The sequence below is a fragment of the Scyliorhinus torazame genome, chromosome 1, assembly GCF_047496885.1.
Source record: "Scyliorhinus torazame isolate Kashiwa2021f chromosome 1, sScyTor2.1, whole genome shotgun sequence".
NCBI classification, from domain to species: Eukaryota; Metazoa; Chordata; class Chondrichthyes; order Carcharhiniformes; family Scyliorhinidae; genus Scyliorhinus; species Scyliorhinus torazame.
In genome coordinates this window covers 293599141-293623611 of record NC_092707.1, presented here as the reverse complement: position 1 = coordinate 293623611, position 24471 = coordinate 293599141, and the positions used below count along the sequence as shown (strand labels likewise).

The window sequence follows — 24471 nt, the reverse complement described above, 5'->3', positions numbered from 1 at the left end:
AGCATTTGAGCTTGCCGCTGGTTTCAAAGATGAAGGAATCTCTCAAAAGGGTTTGTGCATGACCTGGAACGATGAATGCTATTCTTCAAAAGGATTACAGCAAACTTTGAGTGCAAGGAGCAGCAATCGGACTCCAGGTTTATCACAATAGCTTAAACGGGCGACTCAGTGGTCTTAAACAGGTATCTATGATTCCTGTTTGATCTACGGAGAACTGAAGGATTTTCGTATTATTTGAATAACCTTTTCTTATCACATTGTTTAATGTATATTTCTGAGCAACAAATGATGTATAACACTGATATAACCAGAATCATCTCAATTCGTCACAAACCTTTTCACAAGTGAAAGAAGTAAACAAAATCACTCAATATTAGTCTAATTGATTGTGTGTTTCAAATGAATTATTATTATATATTACCTTCTTTGGGGGAACAAACAGAAAGCAGTGGCACAAGCCCAAATGAGTGGATAACCAGAGGGTCAATTACTCTAATTCTCCCAATATCAAATGTCTTCTACATGTGTTAACCAGAGGCCAGGTACACCTTGGCATAGTGGATGGAAAGTCAGAGCTGATGCACACAGGAGGCTATTGGGCCCTGTTGCTAAATGTTTGGCTCTTTTTCGTTGGCTCTGAATATGGCGGTCAATATGGTCGCCTTCCTTAATTCTAATTGCGTTTGCTCTAGTGTCACCAGGTATCTTTTGATACCACCACAAGGTTCAAACTGAATACTGATCAAAGACTTGATACACCAGTTAGTTAGTTCAAAGTCAAATGCTTATTCATTTACACACACAGTTAAATATACTCATGCACAAATACTACAGACTAAACTATAACTACTGCTAAAGCCTATACTTAGCTTCGGGCGCCCACTCAGTCAGAGGAACAATGGCCGTTGTTCGGATCTGAGGCTGCTGGGGTCGAATTGGTGAAGGGGAACAGCTAAGGTCGCCTGTCTGGTAGCGAGCATTGACCTTGGACTTACTTGCTTCTGGTGCAGCTGTTGGGCAGGTCTCTCCTCGGTGAGAGCCGGATCCAAGAGAACGATTCTCTCTTGGGGGTTCCTTATACCCAAAGGGGCTTTGCGCGCTTTTGGGCGGGCCTTGAACTTGGCCCCAATCAATTGGGCCGTTTCACGATCGCTCCTATCGATTTCATCCAATAAAGGGGTGGGTGCCCTGATTGCTGGGCGTGTCCTCGGTGGCCATTGGCCTGCTTTGTTCTGGTCTCCTCTGGCGCCGGGGTTACTTAAATGTTACTCTTTTGTTCCCGGAGATGGACCATTAGGATGCTAATGGGCCTACAGTTTTGGTCTTGTCTGGGAGCTGCGGCTCCAATAAACAGACAAACCCTGAACCTGCTTGTTTTCTCAGTTTTGTCCATTTTCCCTGCAATCTTTGCAAAGTGTCCATTTTTAAATCGGGAAGTGGCCATCCCTGATGGCTACAGCCCATTTTGATTTGCCAGCTTTTTGAAAGTGTTATTCAATTCAATTAGTGCCACTTTCTTCTTTCCTTTTCCCGGCAAATATTTCCATTTCAACTATTTATCAATTCCCCTTGGGAAGTTATATTAAATCTGCACTCTCTAACCTTTCAGACAATGCACTCCAGATTGTAGCCTCTTGCTCTTTTAAAAAACATCTTGGGCCAAATCTTCCAAACAGTGACAGTCAGATTGTCACTCCACCCTTATATACTTACCCTGCACTGGAGCTCCACATTTAGAACATAGAACAATACAGCGCAGTACAGGCCCTTCGGCCCACGATGTTGCACCAAAACAAAAGCCATCTAACCTACACTATGCCATTATCATCCATATGTTTATCCAATAAACTTTTAAATGCCCTCAATGTTGGCGAGTTCACTACTGTTGCAGGTAGGGCATTCCACGGCCTCACCACTCTTTGCGTAAAGAACCTACCTCTGACCTCTGTCCTATATCTATTACCCCTCAGTTTAAAGTTATGTCCCCTCGTGCCAGCCATATCCATCCGCGGGAGAAGGCTCTCACTGTCCACCCTATCCAACCCCCTGATCATTTTGTATGCCTCTATTAAGTCTCCTCTTAACCTTCTTCTCTCCAACGAAAACAACCTCAAGTCCATCAGCCTTTCCTCATAAGATTTTCCCTCCATACCAGGCAACATCCTGGTAAATCTCCTCTGCACCCGCTCCAAAGCCTCCACGTCCTTCCTATAATGCGGTGACCAGAACTGTACGCAATACTCCAAATGCGGCCGTACCAGAGTTCTGTACAGCTGCAACATGACCTCCCGACTCCGGAACTCAATCCCTCTACCAATAAAGGCCAACACTCCATAGGCCTTCTTCACAACCCTATCAACCTGGGTGGCAACTTTCAGGGATCTATGTACATGGACACCTAGATCCCTCTGCTCATCCACACTTTCAAGAACTTTACCATTAGCCAAATATTCCGCATTCCTGTTATTCCTTCCAAAGTGAATCACCTCACACTTCTCTACATTAAACTCCATTTGCCACCTCTCAGCCCAGCTCTGCAGCTTATCTATATCCCTCTGTAACCTGCTACATCCTTCCACACTATCGACAACACCACCGACTTTAGTATCGTCTGCAAATTTACTCACCCACCCTTCTGCGCCTTTCTCTAGGTCATTGATAAAAATGACAAACAGCAACGGTCCCAGAACAGATCCTTGTGGTACTCCACTTGTGACTGTACTCCATTCTGAACATTTCCCATCAACCACCACCCTCTGTCTTCTTTCAGCTAGCCAATTTCTGATCCACATCTCTAAATCACCCTCAATCCCCAGCCTCCGTATTTTTTGCAATAGCCTACCGTGGGGAACCTTATCAAACGCTTTGCTGAAATCCATATACACCACATCAACTGCTCTACCCTCGTCTACCTGTTCAGTCACCTTTATTGCCTAGACTTCCAAAATGGGTCTCCTGAGAAATGTGGAGAGTTCCTGCTCCTGGAGTCTGTTATATTACTGGGTTTAAGTAATATATGTCGTTACTAACTGTAGATGATGTTAAAGAACACTCGAGTCTTCGGAGTAAACTGAAAGAATTTATTAAGTAACAATAAAACTAGTAAATGAGTTTGACACTCCACTGAACTAACTCGAGCAATAAAGTAAGGATAATTCACTGTGCAAACAGTATCTATGCTATACGTGGTGTCTAGGCTGTGATCTTACTCTGCTACACTGCTGCTATCTGATAACTCCTGCATGGAAAGGGTACTAGAGCTTTTGGAGCTCAGTTATATAGTGGGTTTTGTAAAGCCCTCTAGTGGTAGTGTTATAGCTAGGTGTTGTGATTACATGTCTGTCTACATATCATTACAGAGTCCTTGGGCACGATCTTCATCCTTGTTACATTTGTGCTCAAGCGTAACGAGGCCGGTGAATAACGGGAATGGCCAAAAATGGGAACCGCACCAGGCGGCAAACAGTTTGCGATGCAACCGGCCCGCTCCCGTCGTGGAGTTCGGAATCTCGCCATAGCGTGGCGAAAAACCAATTATCATTATTTAAGCCCCCATTTCCATACAATTAACGAGAGCCACCCCTTATGCAACGACCTCCTGTCATTCAGCGGCCTCCCCAGCAAGTGCTCAGCCTGGTGCCAATTAGTACTCCTTTAGCAAAATCCGAACCTCGCGGAAAGGCTTCTGTGAGGAGCCGAGGAGGTGAGTAGCAATCTTTGCTCACAGGCAAAGAGCCCGGGGGGCACTGTGCTTCCTTCCCCTGTGCTCAGCGGGGGCTGGGGGTGGGGGGACCCTCCGTAGGGGTGTGCCACAATGGGAGGGTGGGGGGCTTCTGGGGGAGTAATCGCCGCTGCACCACCATGTCAACCCCTGGATCATGTGTACCAGTTCCGGGGGCTACCCTAGCCTCTGCCTGTCGGCCCCACCGACCACACATAACCCCTACTGACTGCCGAGGCCTATCGCTGTGCGGCTGAAGGCTGTTCCTAATAGGGAATTGGCAATCGTGGTTAGGTGAGCACTTCACACATCCCAAATGGATTCCCGTGGGTGGGCGGGCCTAGCATTCCAATCACACCTTGATGCCTGAACACTGCGCTGAACACCACGCATGTAGCAGCCAACATCTGAACACCCAGGAGGTGGGACACAGCTCCGGGGATCGGACCATGGCCAGACGGTGGGTGGGTGCCACGGGGAGGGAGGGGGGTTGCCTGGAGAGATGGGCAAAGGGTCCGGGGGTCAGCCGCATTGCAGACGAAAGTGGAGGAGGCATCATAATGCTTGTGCAAAAAGTTATTTAATGTGCTGGACAATACCTCACTCCCGATTGCCCAACCCCTCTCCCCACTCCCTACCTATCCCCTCCCCCCTACCCCGGTGTCCTCAGTGATCCTCAACGTACTTGGCCCTCCTAGCTCTACTACGTCTTGGTGTTTCCCCAGGATGCACATCTGAGGTGGAGGCAGCCACCCGTGGTCCTCGATGCCCCTGGTGGGTGTCCTCTGGGGGCTCTGCGGCCAGAGGGTCCCAGCACCCGGGACATGCACAGCCGTGCCGTCCTGTCCCGTGTTCTGGCTGCAAAAGGCAGCCTCACCAGAGGGGCGGAACTCGAGGGAGCTGCTGGCCACTGTCGCCACTCTGTGTGGTGGGTTCGGCTTGGCACCCAGTGTCCACTTCCTCCGATCGGTGCCATTAGGGCCCTGTGGTCACTCTCCTGGATCCTCGGGGGGAACAGGACATCCCTCCTGACCCCACTGTGTCCAGCAGCCTCCCCAGGTCAACATCCCCGAATGTTGGGGCTGGTTTCCTCGGCGCCATTGTTGCGAGCTGGCTGAGCCCGACCATGTTAGCAGGGAGCTGGCGAGCGCGATCCCAGCGAATCAGCCGGCATTTAGGGCGAGAAGTCCGTGAGGCCTTGTTAAGTGGACCAATTAACGTTGAATAGTGTTGCCGGCCGAGTGCCGGGAAATTCGGAAATTCCTGTTCGCTGCAGCACTTGGAAATTTTTCTGGAGAATCGCACCCCTAGCTTCGAAATGTAGGAAAAGGGAGAAGCAATGCCATGTCCCCTTTTTATGGAATTAGCTGCCGTGCTCTGGTGTCTTTAGATGGTTCAGAGTCACATTGACAAGCCAGGAGAGATGGAATGTGTGTCAAGTATGTTGGTAAGGTGGTGTGGGGGTTTAGTCGGGGGAGGGTGGGTGTAGTGGTGAGGTGGGGAGTTGAGAGGGCAGTCAGAGGCTGGAGAGGCTAGTCGGGATGGGAGGACATAGTTGGATGGTCGTGTGTGGGGGGTGGGGGAGGCGGTGGGTGGAGGTCACCCAGGGGTTAGAGCTAATTTTATTCATGCTAACTTTTCCGCGGTAACTATTCTGATAAGTAAGTCAGATTATCCAAAGTTGCCAACTCTAATTCAAGAGGGTGGAATTTTCCAATATTTTTTCAGAGTATCACTTTCAGTGATAAAAGCAGTGTGTAGCGCTCCAGATGCACAAACCGGGTTTTCCCTCCAGATTTTCCGACATTCTGCACAGAGAATCAAGGGGCCATGGATTTCGCCATCACTCAGGCCGGGCGGGGTCTGATAATAGCAGTGCTACCGGCTCCACAGAGATCGGTACACCACCTTTAAAGAATGCCATGATCAGCATTAAGAAGAACCACCCCCCCCCCCCCCCCAAAGCACAGGGGCAAACCCCCCACCTCCAAACGCATCGGGGCAACCCCCAGAGGGTGGTTGGACACTACTCAGGCACAGATCTGTGGCCCTGGCACTGCTCGGGCGGCACTGCCAAGGGGACGTGCCAGAACAATGCCCAGACATGTGTTCCCCGCCCCCGGGGGCTATTCTTGCCTTTGCCCCCCCCCCCCCCCCCCGGTGTTCCCCTCAACTGCTTCACATTTTACAGAATCTGTTATAAACATCACGTCAGCGAGGTGAGAGTTCTCTATGAAGGAGCATCTTGCAGGGAAGCCATTTCAATTTATTTAAATGTAGTTAAAGGATGGGAACCTTACGGCGTGACTGGTGCAGTGTGGGAAATACCTCATTCATGTGGTCCCATTTCCGTCTGCGGCAAACAATGGCTGAAAATCACCCCCCGCCCCCCCAGAGTTTCAGAGGGTTCCAGACTCAGGATAATTTTTCAATGGAAGTTGAAATTTCCCAGGCAATTCCTGTGGAGTCCTTGTGTTGGGACATCCGGGTGGTCCCCGGCCCATCTTCAGGGATACCTCCGAGGTGCAACCATCCAGTGACCGGAAGATCTGAACCATCATCTTCCCTCTGGTTTATGGTGACATCTGATTACTGTCAGTTATAGAATCATAGAAGTTTACAGCATGTAAACAGGCCCTTTCGGCCCAACCAGTCCATGCCGCCCAGTTTTTACCATTAAGCTAGTCCCAGTTGCCCGCACTTGGCCCATAACCCTCTATACCCATCTTACCCATGTAACCATCTAAATGCTTTTTGAAAGACACAATTGTACCCGCCTCTACTACTACCTCTGGCAGCCCATTCCAGACACTCACTACCCTCTGAGTGAAGAAATTGCCCCTCTGGGCCCTTCTGAATCTCCCCCCTCTCACCTTAAACCTATGCCCTCTAGTTTTAGACTCCCCTACCTTTGGGAAAAGATGTTGACTATCTACCTTATCTATGCCCCTCATTATTTTATAGACCTCTATAAGATCACCCCTAAGCCTCCTACGCTCCAGGGAAAAAAGTCCCAGTCTATCCAGCCTCTCCTTATAACTCAAACCATCAAGTCCCGGCAACATCCTAGTAAATCTTTTCTGCACTCTTTCTAGTTTAATAATATCCTTTCTATAATAGGGTGACCAGAACTGCACACAGTATTCCAAGTGTGGCCGTACCAATGTCTTGTACAACTTCAACAAGACGTCCCAACTCCTATATTCAATGTTCTGACCAATGAAACCAAGCATGCCGAATGCCTTCTTCACCACCCTGTCCACCTGCGACTCCACCTTCAAGGAGCTATGAACCTGTACTCCTAGATCTCTTTGTTCTATAACTCTCCCCAACGCCATACCATTAACTGAGTAGGTCCTGGCCTGATTCGATCTGCCAAAATGCATCACCTCACATTTATCTAAATTAAACTCCATCTGCCATTCGTCGGCCCACTGGCCTAATTGATCAAGATCCCGTTGCAATCCTAGATAACCTTCTTCACTATCCACTGTGCCACCAATCTTGGTGTCATCTGCAAACTTACTGACCATGCCTCCTAAATTCTCATCCAAATCATTAATATAAATCACAAATAACAGTGGACCCAGCACCGATCCCTGAGGCACACCACTGGTCACAGGCCTCCAGTTTGAAAAACAACCCTCTACAACCACCCTCTGCCTTCTGTCGTCCAGCCAATTTTGAATCCAATTGGCAACCTCACCCTGGATCCCGTGAGCTTTAACCTTCTGCAACAACCTACCATGCGGTACCTTGTCAAAGGCTTTGCTAAAGTCCATGTAGACAACGTCTACTGCACTGCCCTCATCTACCTTCTTGGTCACTCCCTCAAAAAACTCAATCAAATTTGTGAGACATGATTTTCCACGCACAAAGCCATGCTGACTGCCCCGAATCAGTCCTTGCCTCTCTAAATGCTTGTAGATCCTGTCTCTCAGAATACCTTCTAGCAACTTACCTACTACAGACGTTAGGCTCACCGGTCTGTAGTTCCCAGGCTTTTCCCTGCTGCCCTTCTTAAACAAGGGCACAACATTCGCCACTCTCCAATCTTCAGGCACCTCACCTGTGGCTGCCGATGATTCAAATATCTCGGTTAGGGGACCCGCAATTTCCTCCCTAGCCTCCCACAACATCCTGGGATACATTTCATCAGGTCCCGGGGATTTATCTACCTTGATGCGCTTTAAGACTTCCAGCACCTCATCCTCTGTAATATGCACACTTCTCAAGACATCACTATTTATTTCCCTTAGTTTCCTAACATCCATGCCTTTCTCCACCGTGAATACCGATGAGAAATATTCATTCAGGATCTCACCCAACTCTTGTGGCTCTGCACATAGATGCCCTTGTTGATCCTTAAGAGGCCCTACTCTGTCCCTAGTTACTCTTTTCCCCTTTATGTATCTGTAGAATCTCTTTGGATTCTCCCTTGCATTATTTGCCAAAGCAATTTCATGTCCCCTTTTTGCCCTCCTGATTTCCCTCTTAACTCTATTTCGACAATCTCTATACTCTTCAAGGGATTTACTTGATCCCAGTTGCTTATGTACGTCATATGCCTCCTTCTTCTTTTTGACCAGAGTCTCAATATCTCGAGTCATCCAGGGTTCCCTACTTCTACCAGCCTTGCCCTTCACTCTAAAGGGAATGTGCTTACCCTGCACCCTGGTTAACACATTTTTAAAAGCCTCCCATTTACCTGCCGTCCCTTTGTCTGCCAATAGTCTCCCCCAATCTACCTCTGGAAGTTCCTGTCTGATACCATCAAAATTGGCCTTGCCCCAATTAAGAATTTTAACTCTTGGGCCAGACCTATCATTCTCCATAGCTATCTTAAAACTAATGGAATTATGGTCACTTGTCCCAAAGTGATCCCTCACTAGCACTTCTATCACTTGCCCTTCCTTATTTCCCAAGACGAGGTCAAGTTTTGCCCCCTCTCTAGTCGGTCCATCCACATACTGAATGAGAAATTCCTCCTGAATACACTCAACAAATTTCCTTCCATCCAAGCCCCTAATGCTATGGCTGTCCCAGTCAATGTTGGGAAAGTTAAAGTCCCCTACTACTACCACCCTATTATTCTTGCAGCTATCTGTAATCTCCTTACATATTTGCTCCTCAATTTCCCGCTGACTATTTGGGGGCCTGTAGTACAGTCCTACCAAGGTGATCTCTCCCTTCTTATTTTTCAGTTCCACCCATATAGACTCAGTGGGCGAACCCTCGGATATACCACCTCTAAGTACTGCCGTGATGTTCTCCCTAATCAAAAATGCCACTCCCCCTCCTCTCTTACCTCCTGTTCTATCCTTTCTATAGCATCTGTACCCCGGAACATTGAGCTGCCAGTCCTGCCCCTCCCTTAGCCATGTTTCAGTCATAGCTATAATATCCCAGTCCCATGTGCCCGTCCATGCCCTGAGTTCATCCGCTTTGCCCGTCAGGCCCCTTGCATTGAAATAAATGCAGTTTAATGTAGACCTTCCTTGCTCTCTGCCCTGCTTTCTCTGGTCATGCTTTACACACTCTCCCTTCCTGCCTTTTGTTTCTGTCCCCACTGACTTCCTACATCGGTTCCCATCCCCCTGGCACATTAGTTTAAACCCTCCCCAACTGCACTAGCAAACACCCCCCCCGAGAACATTGGTTCCGGTCCCACCCAGATGCAGACCGTCCGATTTGTACAGGTCCCACCTCCCCCAGAATCGGTCCCAATGTCCCAGGAATTTGAAACCCTCCCTCTTGCACCATCTCTCAAGCCACGTATTCATCCTAGCTATCCTGTCATTCCTACTCTGACTATCACGTGGCACTGGTAGCAATCCTGAGATTACTACCTTTGAGGTCCTACTTTTTAGTTTAACTCCTAACTCCCTAAATTCAGCTTGTAGGACCTCATCCCGTTTTTTACCTATATCGTTGGTGCCTATATGCACCACGACAGCTGGCTGTTCACCCTCCCCCTCCAGAATGCCCTGCAGCCGCTCCGAGACATCCTTGACCCTTGCACCAGGGAGGCAACATACCAACCTGGAGTCTCGTTTGCGTCCGCAGAAACGCCTGTCTATTCCCCTTACAATTGAATCCCCTATCACTATAGCTCTGCCATTCTTTTTCCCGCCCTTCTGTGCAGCAGAGCCAGCCACGGTGCCATGAACCTGGCTGCTGCCACCTTCCCCTGGTGAGCCATCTCCCCCAACAGTTTCCAAAACGGTAAATCTGTTTTGGAGGGAGATGACCGCAGGGGATCCCTGCACTGCCTTCCTACTCTTCCTCTGTCTGTTGGTCACCCTTTCCCTATCTACCTCAGTAATTTTAATCTGCGGTGTGACCAACTCACTGAATGTGCTTTCCACAACTTCCTCAGCATCGCGGATGCTCCAAAGTGAGTCCATCCGCAGCTCCAGAGCCGTCAAGCGGTCTAACAGGAGCTGCAGTTGGACACACTTCTTGCAGATGAAGGAGTCAGGGACACCAGAAGGGTCCCTGACTTGCCACATCTCACAAGAGGAGCATGACACGGGTCTGAGCTCTCCTGCCATGACTTAAACCTGAAGTTAAATTTGAACTACACTGCACAGCTAAGAGAAAGTCAAAGAGAGAGAAATCACTTACCAGTTACAAGCCAATCACTTACCTGCTGGCTGTGATGCAATTGCTCCAGAGACTCCCTCACAGGTCTGCTTCTCTGCACCTCCTTCAGGTGAGCACCAAATTCCCTTAACTAGTTAATTAATTTACTTAATTAATTTGATTTTTTTTTTTTTTTTTTTTTTTTTTTTTTTTTTTTTGTCACTCCCCTCTTACCCGAACTCAGCCTTACCCAAACTCAGATACACTCTCTTTGCCTTCAGCACTCTGTTTCTATAGGCACTTCAGCCACACCCTTTGTATCCTTCCTGATTTACAGTCAGCCAATAGGCCTGCTCCCAAAACTGATCTCTCTCCCAAACAGCTGACCTGCAAGGTAAGGAAGTGGTTAAGCAGTACTTACCTCACCCACAGCGCGCCCTTTTAAACTGTCCCCTCTGCCTCGCAGCTCCCGCACTTTTTGAAACTCCCGCGCTGTTTCCAAGGTCCTGGCTCCCTCTCTCTCCCGAACAGCTGACCTGCAAGGTAAGGAAGTGGTTAAGCAGTACTTACCTCACCCACAGCGCGCCCTTTTAAACTGTCCCCTCTGCCTCGCAGCTCCCGCACTTTTTGAAACTCCCGCGCTGTTTCCAAGGTCCTGGCTCCCTCTCTCTCCCGAACAGCTGACCTGCAAGGTAAGGAAGTGGTTAAGCTGAATAAGTTTCTTCAATATACTTCAACTTGTACTAACTGGGACATATTGAGACCACATTTACAACTCAAAACCGAGCATCAATGAGATGAGCCATCATCCGCAGCAGTTGAATAGTATTCAACCAAAATCTATATCCTCGTGGTCGAGCATGTATCTCACTCTACCATTCCTACCAAACCGGGCCATCAACTCTGCTTCATTGAAGAGTGCAGGAGCGAATGCCAGGAGCAACTTCAGGCATACCGAAAAATGAAATGTCAACCTTGACACAGCACTCATGGATGGGAAATTTCCACAATTTGGCAGAATTCCAACATTTGGATCACATAATTCCACCTTCAGCATCATTTTTCGCCCTTCACTTGACCTTGGGGACCTATCACTCAGCCCCTTTCTTATTAATCCACTGCTTGTCTCACTCTCTCTCTCTGTGACTGGGAGATGGGTTTGAGAGATTTGGGAGATTTCTGTGATTGGGAGATGCAATAGTAGCACCCCAAGTAGCCACTGCTCCCAGGTAGAACTTGCAGAGTGCCTTCTGATGGTTGCCACTGTGGGGAGTCACTCGCTTGAACAGGGGGGAAATGGGGGTGGGGGGGCAACCTGTGCAGGTGGGATCCGTGGAGGGGAGAGGGTGGAAGTATGGGGGCGGGGGGGGCAACCTGTGCAGGTGGGATCCGTGGAGGGGAGAGGGTGGAAGTATGAGAGCAGGGCCAAAGGGTTGGGGGAAGGGGGAGGAGGGCTATGGTGGTCTGGAGGATCAGGATAGAGGAGTGGCACTAAATAGGAGGGAAGAGTGAGGCAGCGGCCTGAGGGATGGGTATGTGGGTGGGAGGAGGGCTGTGAGCTGAAAGGATGATTGGGACCAAGGGCTGAGGTTTGGGCCCTGATAGCCACTCACCTCCCACATCACTCACCTCCCACATCACTCACCTCCCACATCACTCACCTCCCACATCACTCACCTCCCACATCACTCACCTCCCACATCACTCACCTCAGACATCACTCAGCTCCCACATCACTCAGCTCCCACATCACTCACCTCCCACATCACTCACCTCCCACATCACTCCGCTCCCACATCACTCCGCTCCCACATCACTCCGCTCCCACATCACTCCGCTCCCACATCACTCCGCTCCCACATCACTCCGCTCCCACATCACTCACCTCCCACATCACTCACCTCCCACATCACTCACCTCCCACATCACTCACCTCCCACATCACTCACCTCCCACATCACTCACCTCCCACATCACTCACCTCCCACATTAATCAATGTTTTGTAAATGTTTAAGATTTAAGTCTAATTCATAAAATGTTTCCCTCGGAAACAACCCTTTTATTCCTCATCATTATTACTGCTTTTCCAATCCATGTCTATGCGAGATGGATAAAACCCAGTGGTGGGGAAGGTGGAAAAGGAGGAGGGGATGAGTGAGCGGGTGGGGGGCGGGGGGGGTTTGCTGAATGAGGATTGGAGGGAGAGAATAAATGAGTCAGTGCGGGCTGAATGGTAGGTCATGAGTGAGTGAGTGAGTGGAGGGAGGTGGGTTAGGAAGAGGGGTGTTTGTGTGGTGGAGGGAGAGGAGCTGATTATAATGTAAGAGGTGGTACGGCGGCACAGTGGTTAGCACTGTTGCCTCACAGCACCAGGGACCCGGTTCAATTCTGACCTTGGGTGACTGTCGATTTTGCATGGTCTCCCCATGTCTACGTGGGTTTCCCCCAGGTGCTCCGGTTACCTCCCACAGTCCAATGATGTGCAGGGTAAGTGGATTGGCCTTGCTAAATTGTCCCTTTGTTCCGAAGGTTAGGTGGGGTTGTGGGGATAGGGCAGGGGAATGGGCCTAAGCGAGGTGCTTTTTCAGAGGGTCGGTGCAGACTCGATGAGCCAAATGGCCTCTTTCCACGCTGTAGGCATCATATGATTCTGTGGCTGGCGGGGATTCATTTGAGTTTTCTATCGCTGTACAATATGGAGAATTTGGCTGAAATTCGCAATACGTACATAAAATAACATTTTGACAAAATAATTAAAAAACACATTTTCATATTTAAATGATATATGTTGATAATTGTTTTTTTTTAATAAACATTTTATTGAGATATCTTTTGGTATTATAACAACAACACAATAAACAATGTACATGAAACTATAAACATAGTGCAAAGGCCGTCTCCCTCCCTTACAGGTCCCAACTTTATTAACCTCCTACTCTAAGCTAAACTAAGCCCCCCCCCTTCTGCTGACGATTAATTCTCCGCGAAGAAGTCATAGATTATCATAGAATTTACAGTGCAGAAGGAGGCCATTCGGCCCATCGAGTCTGCACCGGCTCTTGGAAAGAGCACCCTACCCTATCCCCATAACACAGTGTCCCAACCCAACACTAAGGGCAATTTTGGACACTAAGGGCAATTTATCATGGCCAATCCACCTAACCTGCAGATCTTTGGACTGTGGGAGGAAACCGGAGCACCCGGAGGAAACCCACGCACACACGGGGAGGATGTGCAGACTCCGCACAGACAGTGACCCAAGCCAGAATCGAACCTGGGACCCTGGAGCTGTGAAGCAATTGTGCTATCCACAATGCTACCGTGCTGCCCCCGATGAATGGTTGCCACCTCCGTGCGAACCCTAACAGTGACCCTCTCAAGGCGAACTTGATTTTCTCCAAACAGAGAAAGCTAGCCATGTCCAATAGCCAGGTCTCTGACTTCGGGGGCTTTGAGTCCCTCCAAGCTAATAGTATCCGTCTCCGGGCTACCAGGGAAGTGATGTCCAGAACGTCTGCCTCTTTTTCCTCCTGGATTCCCGGGTCCTCCGACACTCCGAAAATCGCCACCTCTGGACTCAGCGCCACCCTTGTTTTTAACACCGTGGACATGGCATCTGCAAACCCCTGCCAAAATCCCCTCAGCTTCGGACATGCCCAGAACATGTGGACATGTTTTGCTGGTCTTCCCACACATTTTGCACACCTGTCTTCCACCCCAAATAATCTGCTCATCCAGGCCACTGTCATGTGAGCCCGGTGAATGACCTTAAATTGTATCAGACTGAGCCTGGCACACGTTGCAGACGCGTTGACTCTACCCAACACATCCGCCCATAGACCATCCTCTATCTCACCTCCCAGCTCCTCCTCCCACTTGCGCTTCAGCTCCTCAGTCTGCATCTTCTCTGACCCCATAAGTTCCTTGTAAATGTCCGAGATGCTCCCTTCTCCTGGAAAGGAAAGGAAACTACCCTGTCCTGAATCCCCCTTAATGGTAGGAGCGGGAAGGTTGACACCTGTTTACGTAGGAAGTCCCGCACCTGCAGATACCTGAATTTGTTTCCCCCTGCCAACCCAAACTTTTCCTCCACGCCCTCATACTCAGAAAGCTCCCCTCTATAAACATATCCCTTTCCCCGACTCCGCTCAAACATTACCTTCCTTATCCGCGGGGTCCTGCCCCCCCTAACAAAGCCAGAGATCACTTTGTTGACCCGTTTAAAAAAGGACCGTGGAATAAAGATGGGGAGACATTGAAACACAAACAGGAATCTCGGGAGGACCGTCATCTTCACCATTCGCACCCGCCCAGCTAATGACAACGGGAGCGCGTCCCAGCTCCGAAAATCGCCCTTCATTTGGTCTACCAGTCGGGCCAGATTTAATTTATGCAGCCGGTCCCATTCCCGCGCCACTTGAATGCCAAGGTACCTAAAGCTTCCCCCTTCTAATCTAAATGACAGCTCCCCCAATCGCGCCTCTTGTCCCCTCGCCTGGACCGCAAACATCTCACTTGTCCCCATATTTAGCTTATACCCCAAAAACCGGCCAAATTCCCCGAGAATCCTCATGATTTCTTCCATCCCCTCTCATGGGTCCAATACATACAGAAGCAGGTCATCTGCATAGAGCGAGACTCTGTGCCCCCCCCCCCCCCCCCCCCCCCCTTCAGACCAGCCCCTGAGCTCTCAGAGCAATTGCCAATGGCCCTTGTGCTAGCGCGAACCACAGTGGGGAGAGGGGACATCCCTGTCTCGTCCCCCAGGCAGTCTAAAATAGTCCGATGTTGTCCTATTCGTCCGTACACTTGCCACAGGAGCCTGATACAGCAACCTGACCCAGTCAATAAAGCCCCACCCGAATACGAACCGTCCCAGTACCTCACGCAGATATTCCCATTCTACCCGATCAAAAGCCTTTTCTCCATCCATTGCGATCACTACCTCCACCTCCCTACCTTCCGTGGGCATCATGATTACATTTAACAACCTTCTTACATTGGCCACCAACTGCCTGCCCTTAACAAATCCCATCTGGTCCTCCCCAATAACGTCCGGATCACAATCCTCAATCCTGGAGGACAAAATATTGGCCAGCAGTTTGGCGTCCACATTCAACAGGAGATATCGGCCTGTAGGACCCACACAGCTCTGGGTTCTTGTCCCACTTAAGAATCAGCAAAATCATTGCCTGTGACATCGTCGGGGGCAGCACCCTCTTTCCCTTGCCTCATTGAACATCCTCATCAACACTGGCTGCAATATCCCAGAGAACGTTTTATAAAACTCCACCGGGTACCCGTCCGGCCCTGGGGCTTTACCCGCCTGCATGGCCTTCAGACCCTCCACTATCTCTTCCAACCCGATCGGGGCCCCCAGCCCTTCTACCTGCTCCCTGTCCACCTTTGGGAAATTCAGCCCCCCCCAAGAAGAGTCTCATCCCCTCCGGCTCCGTAAGGGGCTCCGACCGATACAGCCTACTGTAGAAATCCCTAAATGCCTTATTCACCCCTGCTGAATCTCCAACCAGGTTCCCGTCTCCATCCTTTAATTCCCTATCTCCCTGGCTGCCTCTCTCTTTCTAAGCTGCTGTGCAAGCATTCTGCTGGCCTTCTCTCCAAGCTCATAAATCGCTCCCCTCGCCTTTCTCAGCTGGTCCACCGCCCTCCCTGTGGTTAACAAGCCGATCTCCGCCTGTAGCCTCCGCCATTCCCTTAAAAGCCTGCCTCTGGGGTTTCCGCATACGTCCTGTCGATCTGTAGCATCTCCTTAACCAGTCGGTCCGTCTCTGCCCTGTCCACCTTCTCCTTATGGGCCCACATCGAGATCAGCTCCCCTCTAACCACCGCCTTCAATGCTTCCCAGACCATCGCTGCTGAACTTTCCCCCGTGTCGTTGACCTGCAGCTAATTCTGAATACATTTCCTCAGCCGCTCGCACACCCCTTCGTCAGCCAAAAGTCCCACATCTAACCTCCAGTGCAGGCGCTGGTTACTGTTTTTACTAACCTGCAGGTCAACCCAGTGCAGAGAATGGTCTGAGATTGTGATCGCCGAATACCCCGTGTCCACCACCCCTGCCAGTAAGACCCTACTCAAAATAAAGAAATCAATCCGGGAGTACACTTTATGCACGTGTGAGTAGAAGGAGAACTGCTTCACCCTCGGCTGCCCAAATATCCATGGATCCACCCCCACCCCCGCCCCCTTCCATCTGCTCCATGAACCCATTTAGTTCCCTGCCCGTTTCCGAGCTTGACCGGTCTAAACCAGGGTCAATAACTGTGTTAAAGTCCCCTCCCATGACCAACCTGTGCAAATCCAGGTCCGGTATCTTCCCCAGCATCCTCTTTATAAACTCCACATCATCCCAATTTGGCGCATACACATTTATTAATACCACCTGCACCCCCTCCAGTTTCCCACTGGCCATAATGTACCGACTCCCACATCTGAAACTATTCTACCCGCCTCAAACACCACCCGCTTATTGATCAGGATCGTGATGCGACCCCTCTAGTCTTCGAATCCAGTCCTGAGTGTAAGACCTGACTGACCCAGCCTTTCCTCAATCTAATCTGGTCAGTTACTCTACGGTACATCTCCTGCAACATTACCACGTCCACCTTCAGTCCCCTAAGATGCACGAACACACATGCCCTCTTGACCGGCCCATTGAACCCTCAAACATTCCAGGTGATCAGCCTAGTTGGGGGGGCTCATTGCCCCCCCTTTGGCGATCAGCCATCCCCTTTTTTGGGCCCGCCTCCAGCCCATGCTCCGCGCCTCCACTGTCCCGAACCAGGCAGCCTCCGCCCCCAACCTTCTCTCTGTCCCTTGACCCAAGTCCCTCCATCATCAGCAGAACATTCCCCTCCCCCCTCCTCCCCCCCCAGTAACAACAATCTGTAACCCAACCCCTTTGATAAACCGAACATAGGCACAACCCCCACTGCACTTCCGTGAGCTAGCCCGCCCAGCTAGCTTGGTGGCCCCCATCCCTGGCACCGGACAGTCTCCCACCTATTGTTCCCCCCCTGCCCGCCACCCCCCCCCCCCCCCCCCCCCCCCCCCCGCTCATACAAACATACTCCAACATCAAACAATCCCTACACAATTGCCCGACAGAAAAACATCAACATCTAAACAAGCACACCTCCATCCTCCCAACAGTGCAAATGAAAAACTTAACTCAGTCAGCTCTGCCACTGGTCCCAAATCAATACAGAAGGCATTACAAACAGCTTCCACAAAACGAAAAATGAGAAAAGTTTTTTAAAGAACAGAGAAACAAAAAGAAAAAAAAACACGAACGTTGCAGCAAAATTCAAATGTTCTCAGTCCACTATCAGTCCTTTCCTTTTCACGAAGTCCAGCGTGTCCTCAGGCGACTCGAAATAAAAGTGCTGTTCCTCGCACATGACCCAGAGACGGGTCGGATACAACAGTCCGAACTTCACCTTTTTCTTAAAAGGACCAACCTAATCTGGTTGAAGCCTGCTCTTCTCCTGGCCACCTCCACACTCAGGTCTTGGTAGACCCGCAGGATACTGTTGGCCCACTTACAGCTCCGTATCTGCTTGGCCCACTGTAGAATGCGCTCCTTATCCAAGTACCTGTGGAATCTCACCACCATTGCCCTCGGGGGGGGGGGTCTCACTCGCGAGTGCTTTGTGAGCCCTGTCCTCCTCCAAGGGTCGGGAGAATGCCCCATCCCCCAGCAGCTTCTCATCTGCAGTGTATGCCCCAGTGTCCGCTCCTTCGGACCCCTCTTGGAGCCCAACGATTCTCAAGTTCTGCCGGCGGGACCTATTCTCTCGGTCCTCCACCTTCTCCAGGAGCTTCTTCTGCTGGTCTCTCAGCATCCCCACCTCCAGCTCCACCACAGTCTGATGTTCCTCCTGCTCAGCTAGTGCCTTCTCCACCTTCTGGATCGCCCAATCTTATGCGTCCAATCTAAGCTCCAGCCGCTCAATCAACTTTTTTATCTGGTCCAAGCAGTCCCATTTCTGCTTAGCGAAGGCTTCCTGAATAACTTGCATCAACTGCTCTGTTGACCGCTGGGTCGACAAGCCAGAGGTCCGGTCCTCCGCCATGCTGCCTCCCGCTGCAGCTTCTGCCCAAGCCTTCTCTGTCTTTCTGTTTCTGCCTTTACGAGCACTTCTAGTCCTTCTCTCCATGCACCGATGTGGGAATTCAGTTCACAATTACCTCTGTCTTCAGTTTTACAGTTCAAGTCCGGTAGAAAATCGGGGGGAAAGGTCCAAAAGTCCGACCCGAGCGGGAGCCACCAAATGTGCGACTTACTCCTTCATAGCCACCACCGGAAGTCTTCCATGTTGATAATTGGTGGTTGCGCCTTGATTTCGGGATAATGTCGAATCAGGGATGTGACTGAACAGGTTAATTGATTTAAAGCAGTTAGTGCAAGTAATACAGGATAATGTCCGTACTAACAACGTAACACGGCCTAGATTATAAACATGCAAATGAAGGAATATAGCAGTGCTTCACAAACTATTTTCCACTGTGACCCCATTTTAACTCCACCTCCTTCCCCAGGCAATCAGGGATGGGCAACAAATTCTGGCCTTGCCAGCGAGGCCTACATCCCATGAACAAATATATTACAAAACTCTTGAAAATTAACATGACCCAGATGCCAGTCCATGTTGACACATAGGCAAGGTGTCCTGGGAGATAGTGAGATCCAGAGTGCAGGATGAACTTCCCTCTCCCTCCTTTTCTGTCGCCACTCTGCCTCAGCATTAAGGGTGTGGGTTGAAACGTGTGGCAGCCGATAGACAAATTATCGCCATTGTGAAAGATGGAGGCAATCTCCTCCCAGTCATTAATGTCGATGCTGCAGAGCTTCCATGAGAGCTTCAGCGTGTCTTTTAAGTATTTTCTTTGTCTTCACCTGGGACACTGACCATTTGAGAGTGTAATATGTGAACTTTAATCATGTATGTTGAATGTTATTATGCTGCTTTATTACTCTTTTTTAATTTTTGCTGTCGCTTCGCTTGTGTCAAACTTTGAGGGTTTTTTTTTCCCATATGTTTGCCTGTTTAACCCGCTGCAGTCCCTGAGGTGCAGGTATGTCCACAGTGCTGTTAGGGAGTGGGTTCTGGGTTTCAATCCAGCAACAGGCACATGGTACGTCATAATATCCAAGGCCATGCGCCAAATGCTGGCAAATGGGATTACGCAGGCAGGTCAGGTGTTTGTCATGTGTTGGTACAGACTGTATGGGCTGAAGGGTCTCTTCTTCACTGTGTATTTTCTGTGATTCTGAACAGCCAACGAACTAGCAAATATAGTTCCAAGTAAGGATGGTGAGTGACTTGGAGGAAACTTGCAGGTGGTGATGTTCCCAGGTATCTGCTGCCCTTGTCCTTCTAGCTGCTAGTGCTAGCATGTTTGGAAGCTGCTCTCGAAGGAGCCTGGGTGAGCTATTACAGTGCAACTTGTAGACGATACACACTGCTGCCACTGTGTGTCAATGGTGGAGGGAGTGAATGTTTAGGTTGGTGGATGGGGTGTCAATCAAGTGGCCGGTGCTTTGTCTTGGATGGGGTCAATCTTCTTGAGTGTTATTGGAGTTGCACTCATACAGGCAAATGCAGGTATACCATCACACTCTTGACATGTGCCTTATGGACAGACTTGGGGAGGGGTGGGGGTGGTAGGTCAGGGGGTGAGTTATTCACCTCAGAATTCCCAGCCTCTGACCTGCTCTTGTAGCCACAGTATTTATATGGCTGGTTCAGTTCAGTTTCTGGTCAATGGTAACCCCCAGGAAGTTGATAGTGGGGGATTCAGTAATGGTAATGTTGTTAAATCTCAAGGGGAAATTGTTCGATTTTCTCTTGTTGGAGATGTCCATTGTTTGGCATTGCTGTGGCACAAATGTCATTTGCCACTTATCAGCCCAAGCCTGCAGGTTGAAATATAGCTGGTACAGAATGAATGCATTGTGATGGCTGCCAGGTTATCTGGCATTGATCTACATGATGTGCTGCCTATGGCCACACACTAGCTGCTCATTAAGAAAGTAGAATCCTCTGGTTCTTGTAGATGGCAGAATTGACACGAAACACATACAAATCAATGCCTGTACAGTTAATAGCATCCTGCCTCATGGGGAAGCTGCAATGCTTGCAACCCTTTGTGCTTGCTCAACTTGTTTCTCTCTGTCAAGAGAAATTGAGATGAGGCTGCTCCTCTTTGAATGACCTCTCTTATGCAAACAATGTGATCTTGCAAATAACTCCAGCAATGGCTTGGATGGACACAGGTGCATAAAAAATCATGGGCGAGATTTTCCGTGTCTGAGTCTTAAGTGTTGACGCCAACGGGGAATCCGTGGACTTTTACGACAGAAAAACCGGCGCCGCACCTGGATCGATTCCGCTATTGTTGAGGGGCCAGCACTGGTGCCGCGTCGAACGCAATCGATTCCAATGAAAAATGGTGCAGGATTAGCCAGGTCCGTGATCGACACTTGAGAGGCTGACAAGCTGCAACCGCACATACACATTGCAATCTCCACACATACTCATCCCAGCCAACAACATGGCACTGGCTGTGCTGGGGCGTGCCCAAACAGCTGATGGGTTAGAGGATGCCCAAACAGCAGGGGCCAGAGGGCACCCAGGGGGGTGCCCTGGGGGGGAACACCTATACCACCTGTGGCACCAGGTTCATAGTGGGCTGCTAGCAGTGTGCTCAGCTGTATGGCTGCCTTGCCGGCTGCGGCAATGATGCTCTTTGTCCGTCCACCCCGACCCCAAAGCCCACCTCCTGGCCACTCCCCACTACTCCCCCTGGCCAGCGGCACAACTGTCAGCAAACTATGGCGATGTTGGACACCTTCTGTATCCCTCTCTTTCCCTCAGCAGTCGACATGCAGGTTTCACGATTTTGTCTTTCGTAACCTCTCAATCTCTTTCTCCACTTTAGGTCGAATAGTACAGGCTAGGGTACGTGCTTTCAAACACTAAGGCATGCTGTCTGTCTTTATCTTGAGTTTCACTTCGACCCCAGTCATGGATCCAAGTGACTCCTCGAATACCTTTGCACACTCAGAAGTGGTTGAAGATCCGAATCACCAAGTTGGTTCACAAAGTCCCAGTTTAGCTTAATGTTCCTTAACCAAGATCTCCCAAACAAAGCTGGAAGGTTTTCTTGAACAATGTGAAGAGGCAATTCCATTTCTTTGCTAGTCAACTTCCACAATCACGTTGGTGAAGCCCATCAGCAGCACGACTTCCTCGGTATATATCCTCCAGACCACATCAGATGGTTCCAATGGCTGAAACTTCAATTTCTGACGGTATATCGATTCAGCTATGTGATACTGCAGTGTCCGTATTCACTTCCATCTTAATAGTATTCCCATTTAATTTTGGATAGACCCTAAATTGGTGCTGGTCTCCTTGTACTGCTAGGACGCCAAGCCTAAAGTCTTTAAGCTGGCTTGATACTTTGGTACTCGATGAGTCTTCAGTTGGATCCCTTAACTGGTAAACTTGCCGTGTAGATTTTGCAGTATTTTTCTTGGTAAACATCTATTGTGCCGATGAAAGTTGGGGTGACTAACATGTCTTGTCAATGTGACCAACTTTACCACAATTTCTACATTTGTTCTCCTTGCTCCAACAATCTCCAGCCATATGTCCCAAGTCCCACTTGGTAGGTTCTTGGTGGACCTGCTTCTCCCAGACTCCACCTTATGGACTTTAGCTTGAACTCTAATCAGCAAAGCTTCTCTTGCAGCAAGTTCAAGAGATGTTGTGATTGCTATAGCAGATTTTAGGGTTAATGAACCTTCAGTTCATCAATTCCTTTGGATGACTTCATTCCTCAGGCCACAAACTAATCGGTCGGGAAGTGTATCAAATTTGCAGTACTTTGCTAGATTTCGCAGTGATGAAACAAATTGTGAAATGTTTCCCCTTCCTCCTGTGCACAATGATGAAAACGGAATCTCTCAACGATTAATAGTGGACGGGAAGAGAAATGTTCTTGCAAAACAGTCATTAACTCATCATATGATTTGTTTCCAGGTTTAGCTGGGTGTATTCAATTCTGTAGTAATAAGAATGTTTTCCTCCCATCTGAGCTGAGGAAGGGCGCAGTATGCAGCTCCACTGGTGTCTGATTGGTTTCAGGGAACAACTGGAACCTTTCCTATTAAGAGCTCCATGTCTCCTCCTCCTTATCAAATGGGTCCATGGCGCTTTTTCTTCCCGCCATTTTTGGATTGCAGCTCCCTGATGTGTGCTGCTCAGCCTTCAGCCCGTCTCCCCTGCTGTTCATTTTCTCTCTGTTTAAAGCAGACAAACTCACAGCGCACAAGCAGACTAGCGGTTTCTGTGCCTCGCTCTCCCCGGGCAGTGGGTTGTAGAGGCAGCAGCCCCATAGATTTGTGTACCCGTGGCTCATTTCAGTGCCTCGTGCATGGTCTCTGCAGCCCTACCCAATACAATGGTAAGTGTACTGAAAACTTCAATCCTCTGTTTGAAATAAGCCCCCAGTAACTTGCAGGTGTCAGATAGGTTTTTATAAAAAGCCCTTTTACTTGCACTAGCAGCTGTCGTGATCGACCGGATGACTTGCCAACACCCGGCTACAAATTGTACGGTGCCGAAATACTTGAGTTGGTTTTACTTGTCACAATGGTGATTTCACCTTGGACGTCACTGATATTTCTCCCGACCTCACTCCCAATGGTATATGGGTCTGGACCTCCATCAATGGTTCCTTCTTCTAGCTCACACAATCATCGTCAAAAGTTGTTTTTCTCTGAATTTTTGTTACTGCCCAGATCTAGTCTCCAGTTTCTCTTTTGTTATGTTCTTTGTTGTAGCCATAAAGAGAAACAATCAGAGGTGCAACATGTTGAATTTGTATAACATGGCGCAAGGGGTTTATTTCCAAGATGCTGCTGAAACAAGGTACAAAGGTGAGCTCCACAAAAGCCCGCAAGATACTCTGATGATGTCATTGCGAACACATGACATTACACCAGCCAATGGTGTTACTCTGATACATAACTGTGTATGCCATGGGGAAAGTTCTGGAAACTCTATTATGTGGCACTTGATCAACTGTCTTCTGGAAGTCATGTACAGCACATCAAACTCATTATCCACGTCAACCATTTATGACCTCATTTTAAAAAAAAAAGTTGGTTCAATATGATTTGCCTTAAAATTTGTGCAGGCTTTCCTTAATTAATCTACGTTTTCGAGATGACTGTTAATTTTGTTTCAGATTATCATTTCTGGAAGCTTTCCCACACAGAGATTAAACTGACTGGCCTGTAATTGCTGGGATTATCCCTACAACCCTTTTTGAAAAAGGGTGTCACATCTGCAATTCTAGGATCTTCTGGCACCATCCCTGTCTAAGGAGGTTTGGAAGACGATGGTCAGTGCCTCTGTAATTTCTTCCTGTAGTTCCCTCCCTACCCCCAGTCACAGCACATCTGGTCCTCGTGACTTATCAACTTTAAGTACCGTCAACCTTTCAAATACCTTCTCTTCATCAACTTTACAACCATCCAGTGCCTCAACTACCTGGCTTTTTTCATTGACTCTGACTGCATCTTCCTTGGTAAAGACAGATTCAAAGTACTCATTTTGTATCTTTGCATTCCTTTGTATTCATGCATAAATGTCAGTTTTGGTCAGTAATTGAGCCTACCCATCCTTTTCCTGCTCTTTTACTATTTAGATCATAGACTCTCTACAGTGCAGAAGGCCCATCGAGTCTACAACGACCCTCTGAAAGAGCACCCTACCTAAGTCCAATCGTCCGCCCTATCCCAATAATCCCATAACCCACCTAACCTTTTGGACACTAAGAGGCAATTTAGGATGGCCAATCTACCTAACCTACACATCTTTGGACTGTGGGAGGAAATGGAGCACCTGAAGGAAACCCACGCAGACATGGGGAGAATGTGTAAACTCCACACAGACAGTTACCCAAGGCCGGAATTGAACCCAGTCCCTGGTGCTATGAGGCAGCAGTGCTAACCACTGTGCCACCATGCCACCACCCCATATATGTCTAATTTGGATTCCATTTCATGTTAGCTCTTCTCATTGTCTATCTCTGTCTCTTATTTCCTTTTAACTGCCCCTTTGAATTT

General features: G+C 49.0%; 1 protein-coding gene across 1 annotated transcript in view; it reads left to right on the top strand.

Annotated features, from left to right (window-relative positions):
* LOC140421095 (synaptojanin-2-like) overlaps positions 1 to 23641 on the top strand; it is a 287869-nt gene extending 264228 nt beyond the window's left edge. Inside the window, 3 exon segments of the mRNA XM_072505504.1 lie at positions 1 to 137; positions 23140 to 23277; positions 23589 to 23641. Of these exon segments, the coding sequence (XP_072361605.1) occupies positions 1 to 137; positions 23140 to 23277; positions 23589 to 23641 (328 nt within the window).
* Positions 23642 to 24471: the final 830 nt, after the last annotated feature.